General features: G+C 72.2%; 1 protein-coding gene across 3 annotated transcripts; it reads right to left on the bottom strand.

Moving 5' to 3' along the window:
• Positions 1-169: 169 nt before the first annotated feature.
• NACAD (NAC alpha domain containing) lies at positions 170-7,678 on the bottom strand. 3 transcript variants are annotated; one of them, XM_036010362.1, is made up of 9 exons: positions 6,942-7,678; positions 3,722-5,517; positions 2,326-3,598; positions 2,107-2,213; positions 1,962-2,033; positions 1,563-1,709; positions 1,333-1,479; positions 1,129-1,251; positions 170-1,037 (listed from the first exon to the last, which is right to left on the bottom strand). In XM_036010362.1, exons 1-9 carry the CDS (start codon positions 7,006-7,008, stop codon positions 1,023-1,025), a joined length of 3,747 nt encoding a protein of 1,248 aa, XP_035866255.1. In that variant the 5' UTR covers positions 7,009-7,678; the 3' UTR covers positions 170-1,022. The 3 variants fall into 3 exon arrangements, with proteins under 3 accessions (XP_035866255.1, XP_035866256.1, XP_028359943.1); XM_036010363.1 differs by having other exon boundaries at positions 171-1,037; positions 2,326-5,122; positions 5,297-5,517; XM_028504142.2 differs by having other exon boundaries at positions 171-1,037; positions 2,326-5,517.
• Between the last annotated feature and the right edge of the window lie 851 nt (positions 7,679-8,529).

An 8,529-nucleotide genomic window follows, 5' to 3' on the forward strand; every position in this document is an offset into this window, starting at 1 on the left:
CGTGAGGCCCAGAGCAGGTGTCCCGGGCGCCCGTGGCCGTGCCTGGGCCTCGCTGTGGGACCTGGTCCCCAGGCTCTCGGAGGGGCACTGCCTGTGCTCTGGCCCGTGCCCAGGTCCCACCTGCCGTCGCAGGCAGTCTCCACAGCCAGCCCTGTGTCCACTTTCCCCTTCTGGCATGCCCCACCAGAAGCGCCGTCCCACCCTGAGTGTGTCGTCACGGGCCTGGGGGCCTGGTCTTCAGGGAGGCTGGCGGGGGTCCCTGTGGTCTCGGTTGCTCCTCCTGTGCCCTTCAGACTCGGGGAGGCAGTGGGGCAGCCCCGGAGCAGAGCCTGCAGCCTGTGGGGACATGTTCAGGGGGCCAGGACACCCCCTCCCTGCGAAGGTGCCTGTTCGCCACAAACCCTGGCGTGTGAGCAGGAGGCCCTGGGGAGGGCAGGCACCCCGCACAGGGAGCCCCCCCCCTCCCCTCTGGGGGCCCCACGCCCTTGTGGCTTCCTGCTCTGCAGGTCCCCCCACCGTGCTATCCTGGGACCCTGGTCACCTGGTCCTAGAACCACGTGAACCCCATTCTGCAGGTCCTTGGGATTGCGGGAAGGGAGGTGTGAGGAGGGCGGGACCCCCTACAGCTGGGCCCCTGAACCGCTGGCCCCAAGCAAGGCTGCCTCCCTGCAGCCTCCGCAGCTGGTGCCTGTGAGACCACCCTGTGCGTCCGGGGCCGGGGGAGCTCTCCTGGAGCCAGTCCTGGGGCCCACAGCTGGGCCGCCGCCAGGTGACTGGTCTTCCTGCAGTCCCCGCCCACGCAAGCTGGGCACCCCCGGAGCGTGGGAGTGGGTCACCTTAGGAGGACCCCCGTGGGACACGAGGGGAGGACTGCCGTCCTTGGGTGTCACGTGGCTCCCACGGCCCCGCTGAACGAGAGGCCACACTTAGGGAGCAGTTGCAGCAGGAGCAGAGGCGAAGGGAACCCCCATCCACTGGGCGGCAGAGCTGGGGTCGGGGTGGGGCAGCGCACTGGCCCGTGGCTACATGGTCAGCTCCTGCAGGACAGGGGGAGAGGGCCCTGGCTGGGGGTGGCCCAGCGGAGCCGCAGCAGGGGTGGGCGGGGGCCGAGGAGGGCCGGCTGCTCACCATGATGGCGTTGACGATGTCGCTCTGGTTGTCCCGCAGGGCCCGCACGGCCTTGGCCCGGGACACGTTGGCCTGGGCCATCACCAGCTCAATGTCCCGCAGCTCCAGGCCTGCCTCGTCCACCTGGGGGCGGGGGGGCAGCAGGTCCTGGGGCTGCCCCTCCCCACCAGAGCCCTCGCCTCCCGCCGCCTCCAAGGGGCTCACCTCCTCCTCCTCGCCCTCCTCCTCCTCCTCACACTCCGGCCTCACCCGTGGCCCTGGCACTGACTCGGGGACCAGGGCGGAGGGCTCCGTGGGCACCTTGAACTTCTCAGCGGCGGCTCGGTGCACTTGCTGGGACAGGTCCTCGATCTGCAGCACGGGCGGGCAGCCGGCCGTCAGCGAGCCCACCCTTCCCGCCCCGCCCCGCCCACGCCCCCTCCCCCACCTCCGACCTTGGCCTCCCCAAAGACCACGTAGGTGTCCGAGGCCGGGCTCTTGAAGACGTCGGGCTTGGCGATGACAAAGAGGATGTTCTTGGACTTCTGGATGGTGATCCTGGTGACGCCCTGGATCTGCCGCAAGCCCAGCTTGGACATGGCCTGGGGGCACGGCAGGCTCAGGCCTGGGTGCGGCCGAGGGCTGTGCTGGGGTGGGGGCCGGACTGGACCGGGGTGGGGGTGGGGCCCCCGTGGGTCAGGCAGCGCAGGGACTCGGGCTGCTGGGGCCCGGCTGTTTCAGGGGGGAGTCCCGTCACCGGGCTTCCCCAGGGGCCAGAGGTGGGCGGGGCCCCAGTCCTGAGGGGGGCTTCCCGGGCCAGCCAGCCCTCCCCAGGGAGCAGGGTCCCGGCCCACCTTCCTGGCTTTCTTCTCGCTGCGGCTCTGCTTGGCTTTGGCCGACGTGTCCTCACTGCCGCTGGCCGGGGCCTGGGGAGGGGCGGGTCTCAGCACCGAGGGTGGGTGTGGGGCCCCCCGCACGCACCTTCCCCCCAGCGGGCACCTGGGCCAAGCCCTGCACGGCCTGAGGTCCTGGGGGCTCCTGCTCCTCCAGCTCCACGGATGAGTCCCTGTGGCTGTCCGAGGGCTGGCCTGGGGCCCGGGGCGACTCTGGGGACGGGAGGTGTGAAGCGAGCCCTGCCCCGCGGGGCTGGGGCCTCCGCCACCCCGCCATCCCGCCATCCCGCCACCGCCCGGCCCTCGGCCCCGGCCTGGCCCTCACCTTCCTCCAGACTGTCCTGGTCATCCTGCTGCTCCGTGGCCAGGGACCCTTGAGGGCTGGCCGGGCTCCAGGGCCCAGAGCCAGGAGGCACTTGGCAGGGGGGTGGGATCCACGAGGCCAGGTCTTTGGTATGGGTGCCCCCCGAGGGGGCCGCTGAGGGGCTGAGGAGGGGGGTGTGGGGTGGGAGGCTGACCCGTGGCCCAGCCCCGGGGGGCTTCCTGGTTCCTGAGGAGGTGGCCACTGCCCGAGGGGCTCCCGCCTGGAGTGGCAGGAGGTCTGGAGAGCTGGGGGGCTCCTGGTCCTCACCCGAGCCCTCTCGGGGACCCAGGCAAGGGCAGGGGACGGAGGGTATTGCTGGGGGAGGGGCCGCCCCCGTGAGTGCGCCGGGCGTGGAGGGCCCAGGGCTCCAGAGCCTGCCCTGCGGCTGCGGTGGGGAGGGGCCGGGGGCTCCAGGGGCTGCCCGGGCCTGCTCGTCCCTGCCCGGGCTCAGCTCCGGCCATGGGGGCTGTGGTGCAGACGTGGGCACAGGCTCTTCGGGGCACCCTCCGCCCAGCCTGGGCGCAGCCCCTGGTGGACACTCTGAGGCCACTGCCGGCTGCAGCCCAGGCCCCGGCGTGACCCCTCCATTCCCTGTGTGGCTCTTGGCGTGCACCACACCAACCTGGGGGCCGCTGCTTCCAGGAGCCTGCCCAGGGCCCCCGGAGGGCAGCCTGAGGCTGCCGGCCCCCCATTCCTCCGCTCCTGGGGCCTCCTGTGAGGGTGAGTGGGGCTCAGCCCCCTCACCGACAGGCAGGGGGGCCCCGTGAGGGGCTTCTCCTCGGGGGGCCAGCAGACCTTCAGCTACTTCGGTCCCCCTGGAGGGAGGGCCAGGGGAAGCCAGGGTCTCTTTGGGGGAGTCCACGGGTTCTGTGGGGAGATGTGAAGGTTCTGGGGTCTCCAAGGTGACCTTGGGGCAGCCTGAGTCCTCCTTGTGGAGGTCCGGGTGGTCCAGGACCTCCATAGGGCACTGTGGGGGGGCTTGCATCTCCACAGCAGGCTCGGCGGTGTCTGGGATCTCCAAGGTGGGATTGGGGAGGTCTGGGGTCTTTGTGGAGGGCTCAGAAGTATCCAGAACCTCCATGGTAGGGCTGGGGGAGTCTGGGGTGTCAAGGGTCTCCATGGGGGGATGTGAGGGGTCCTGGATATTTGCAGCAGGCTCAGGGGTGTCCAGGGCCTCCTTGGCAAGTTCAGGGGTGTCCTGGGCCTTTAAAGGGAGTTCAGGGGTGTCCTGGGCCTTCAAGAGGAGGAGTTCAGGGGTGTCCTGGGCCTCTGAGGTCAGTTCAGGGGTGTCCAGAGCTTTCAAGGTGAGTTCAGGGGTGTCCTGGGCCTCTGAGGTCAGTTCAGGGGTGTCCAGAGCTTTCAAGGTGAGTTCAGGGGTGTCCTGGGCCTCTGAGGTCAGTTCAGGGGTGTCCAGAGCTTTCAAGGTCAGTTCAGGGGTGTCCTGGGCCTTTGAAGCAAGTTCAGGGGAGCCTGGGGCCTCCGTGGCAGTCTCGGGGGAGCACACCTCTCCACGTGGGGCCCAGCACATCCCGGCGTCTGCAGCTGGCTCTGGACAACCCTGTCGGGTCTGGCCCAAGGCCCGGGGCCCTGGGTCCCCCGTGCAGCCCGTGTCCTTCCCGAGGTCTGGCTTCAGGCCACAGGTGCTGCCTGCCCCCTGCTGGGCCCTGGTGGCCGGGGGCTGGGCCCCGGAGCTGCAGCCTGTGTCCATCTGCAGGGCGTGAGGGCTGGCCGCATCCCAGCGGGGCGGGCACGTGGCTGTGGGGACCGCGTCCTCAGGTGGGGTGTGGCCTGCCCCTTCGGGTGGGGGCTCCTGGCCCGAGTCCTCCTCCGGGTCCCGCAGAGCCCCCGGGCCAGGTGTCCAGCCCGCCTCCCCTCGCAGGGCCCAGTGCTCGGGGCTGGGCTCAGGGCCTGAGGCGGCCCCCGCTCCCTGCCGCTGGGGCTGAGCCGCCCCGGGGAGCTCCGGGCCTGGCGGGGAGGCGGGCTGTGCGTGGGGCTCTCCGCTGTACAGCCGCTCGTCCTCCGCCCCCGCGTAGGAGGCGGAGTCGGGGTCGGAGGAGGCGGCTGAGGCGTCGTCCCGGAAGGCGAAGGCCTCGTCCACGCCCTCGGCGATGGAGAGGTCGGACAGGGACTGCAGGGAGGACGTGAAGCTGCTGGCGTCCTCGTCCTGGTCCCCGCCGGCCTGGTCCCCGCTGGCCTGGTCCCCGCCAGGGGCTGCGGCCTCCGGGCCCCGCCCCGGCCCCTGCCCGGGGCGCAGTGGCGTCACCTCCACGGCCTCCACCTGGAAGATCAGGCTGCCCCGGAACGGCAGGAGGGCGGCGGGGACCATCGGGTCGTCGGCCAGGAAATCCAGCTCGAAGAAGTGGGCCTCCTGGCCGCAGGAGGAGCTGCTGGCCGAGGAGAGGCTGGACTCCGGGGACGGTGGCCCCGGGGACCCCCCGGGGGGCAGCGCCCACTCGTGGGCCTCCGACTCTGGCGGGGAGGAGCCCCAGTCCGAGGCCGCGTCCAGCCCCTCCAAGGGGGCTAGCAGGCTGAGGGAGCCGGACGGGGACGAGGCCCAGCTGTCCCCGTCCGCGGTGACGTAGGAGCCGGAGGGCGAGGCGGGTGGCGAGTCCCCGGAGGCCTCAGGCTCAGCCTGGGGGCCCTCCCGGTCCTGGCGGGGCAGGGGGCCTGGGAGCAGGGCGGGGGCCTCGCTGGGGGTAGAGGGAGGCGTGAAGTAGGAGTCGGGGTCGGGGGCAGGGAAAGGCACGGGGAGGTCGCCCTGAGGACACAGCGTGGTGGGTGGGCTCCGGCTCCGGGGCCGCTGCTCCAGGTCCCTGGGCCACGGCAGGGGCAGGGCCACCCGGGGGGCTGGCAGGGGTGCCCGGCAGGTCTCCTCCCCCATCACGATCCGTGGCTCCAGGGCGGCTGGGAGAGGCCCTTCGGGGGGCTGGACCTCGGGGGGCCCTGAGCTAGGGCCGCCCTCCTCGGGGACCGCCCAGGGTGAGGGTGCCTGGCCAGGCCCTGCATCCCAGCTGGCTCCCTCGGGTGGGGGCCGGGTGCCAGGCTTGCTGGGCAGGAACTCGAGGGCCAGGGCGCTGGGTCCGGGGGTCAGGGCGCATTGCACCGGCCGGTCCCCTCTCGGGCTGGCAGCCTCGGTGGCGTCACAGGACAGGTCTGCGGAGAGACGGGCGAGAGGAGAGCTGGCACCGGCTCCGGGAGGCCCTGTGCCACCCCCCTGCTGGGGGCTGAGCCCAGGCGGGGCCCGGGGGTGGGTGTCATCAGGAGAGGGGGAGCAGGCAAGGGCGAGAATCGTGTCTGGGGGAGAATTCCCGTTCCCAGCTCAGCGAGCGGCATGGGGTCGGGGTGAGGGGGGAGTGGCCGGGGCTCAGACGGGCACCCGGTGGCGCTGTGAGGCGCTCAGTGCCCGTGACGTGGCGTCTCCCGGGACACGGGCCCGCTGGCTGCTTGCACGGAACCTGCCGTCTCACTGGGCTCGGCAGGAGGGGCCCGCCGGTGGCCCCTAGGCCAGAGGGCCCTGGGGCGAGGGGCCTGCGCTCTGCTCAGCGCTGGGACGCTGCACCCCGGCACGTGCTTCCTGGGGCTCGGCCTTCTGTCCTCAGACAGGAGCATCCTCTCGGATCCGAGGTGAAGCTCAACGAGGGGTGCCCCCCCAGGGTGCCTGTCCGCCATAGTAGAGCCCCCGCCCGGGGGTCTCCCTGCTGAGGTGCCGGGTGGCCAGGGGGTCCCGAGGGGGTGGTCCTTGGGGTCTGCTGGGGTGTGACGGACACCCCATACCTGAAGTGGGTGTGGCTGGGTGGGCAAGATGGGGCCCTGGGCACTGAGCCTGGCCTGGGACCCTTGCCCCTCCCCCGCTGGACCCCAGTGCGCCGGGGGCGGGGGCAGGTGGAGTTGGGCCAAGGCTGGAGTAGAGTGGAAGCCTGAAAGTCAGAGGTTTCAGTGGCTCATTCAAGGTCATCAGGCAGTCTGCACAGGGCCAGCCCCAGCCCCTGGGCCTGGGGACCCAGCCCTGCCCCCTCTTCTGGGGCAGAGGGGGCCTGGCCTCTGGGCAGCTCGGGCCTGCCCACGGCAAGGTGCCCTCGGCCCCTGGAGTCACACCGGGCTGCCCTGCCGGGTCCTCCCAGGCCGGGCGGACAGCCACGGCTCCAGGGTGGCTGACCCAGCCCTCCAAGGACAGCCCGAGGCCCGCAGCTCGGGGCCGCACCCCTCGGGGCCTCCGACCCCCCTCCTCCCAGCCCCTTTGGCTCCCCCGACGTTGGCCCCCTCCCTCGGGGACCAGGGCCAGTCCTCAGCAGCCCTCCGGCGTCTGCGGGACAAGTGTCCTGGGGGCCCAGGGTGCAGCCGGCAACTTGCCGCTCCTGGTTCAGGTCCCGACCTGCCCAGGCCCGCAGCTGCGCGCAGACAATGGGGCGCCCCGGGGCCGAAGCGCTGGGTCCAGCCGGTCACTCCGGCCTTTACTACAGTCCCAGGGCGGCTGAGCGGCGGCCGGCGGGTGTCCGGGAGCTGGGGAGGGGAGGGGAGGGGACTGGGATGGACGAGGCGTGGGGGAGACGCACGCAGCGGAGAGCGCGGGGCCTCACCTTTGCGGGGCCCTGGGCCTCCTGCCTCCGGCAGCAGTCGCTCTGCGCGGGCTGCCTCCCCGGGCATGGCCTGGCCGTGGGCAGTCCTTCTGTCCGGTCTGTCCGTGAGTCCCTCCCGTGGAGCTCACGCCTCGGCCACCGCCCCTCGCCCGGGAGGGAGGGGGGTGGTCAGTGGGTGACGTCAGCACCGCCCCGCCCTGAGTGAGTGTGCGTGCCGCGCCGCCGGGCACTGCGGGTCCCTCCCTCCCCGCGCGCCCTCCTCCCGCGGGCGGGCGGAGCGAAGGCCCGGCTTTTCCGCGGAGTCTTCCGCCCTCCCGGCAGAGAGGGGCTCGGCTGGCTGAAGCCGGGCTGGTGCCCGCGTGGCATCACCCCTCAGCTGGGTCAGGAAGAGGCAGGTGTCGCCAGACCGCCGGGTGCGGGGGAGGAGGTGGCTGGAGGCTCTGGGAACTGGGGCGCTTTGCGTGAGACGACGCAGCCCCCTCCTCACCCCCGCCCCCGCGCCCCCCCATTCCCCCTTCGTGGCCCCCACCTGCCCGGGTCAGCATCCCCACCCAGCTTGATGCCTCCATCCAAGATGTGAGCTGGCCCCGCGCATCCTGATTGGCTGGTGCTAGCAGGTTGGTCTCCATGGCAACCGCCTCCCGGCTCCGTGGCAACCAGAGCCGGAGAGGAAGATGGTCCCCGGAGCTCCGCTGCCCCACCCTTCAGCTCTCTGCCTGGAACCCCGAGAAACCCACCCTCCTCTCGCCCCAGTCCCCGCCGGCGCCCCGGCCCCGCCCCCAGGGCGCGAGCCCACCCTCCGGAGGAGCCGCCCCGGTGCCAGGCTCCGGGAGACACTGTCACTGCCCGGGCTGGGCGGGGACCGGGCGGGAGTCAGAGCGGCCGTTGTTGGCAGAGGGTGTGTCTTCTGCTGGCCCCGCCCCGGAGCCCCCAAAGAGTCCGCCAGAAACAGCTTTGCAGACAAAGACCCTGCGGCTGGCGTCTCATACCTCACACCTCAGACCAGCCCCGGGGCCTGGGACGGGCCCCCCACTCCCCGTGGGCCGCTGTGCCTGGGCGAGGCCGGGAGGCTCCGGGGTGACAGTGACAGCCAGTGAGGCCGTGGGGAAGGCTCTCGGTAGACAGCCACGGTGGCTGAGAAAGGACCTGGAGCCAGAAAAGTCCAGTGAAGGCCTTTTCCTGGAGGTGGGACACCGCGGTCAGGGGGCTGGGCACAGACGGCAGCCCCGAGGGAGAGGGCAGAGGGCCTCTGGGGTATGTGGCAGCCCCGGGGGAGGGTGGGTCACCCCGAGGGTCCGCCCCATCTGTCCCGTGTCTGGTCAGGGAGGGCCGGAGGGAGAGGGGAGGGGAGGGGAGGGGAGGGGAGGGGCGGTGAGGACTCATGGGCCCCGTCAGACGCCTGGGGCTGTGCCCCGTCGCTGCTGATGTGGGACCTCAGGGTCGGAGGCTCAGCCCAGGCGGGGGGTCAGGCCCACCCTAACGGCTCTCGCCATCGGCTCTCGAGTCCCTTCATCTGTTAGGGTTTACGTCGTCGTTTTGGCAGCGGCACCAAGGCCAACCTGGTGGCGGCCCACCCCCCAGCCCCACG

Source organism: Phyllostomus discolor, chromosome 10 (genome assembly GCF_004126475.2).
Source record: "Phyllostomus discolor isolate MPI-MPIP mPhyDis1 chromosome 10, mPhyDis1.pri.v3, whole genome shotgun sequence".
Lineage (NCBI taxonomy): Eukaryota > Metazoa > Chordata > Mammalia > Chiroptera > Phyllostomidae > Phyllostomus > Phyllostomus discolor.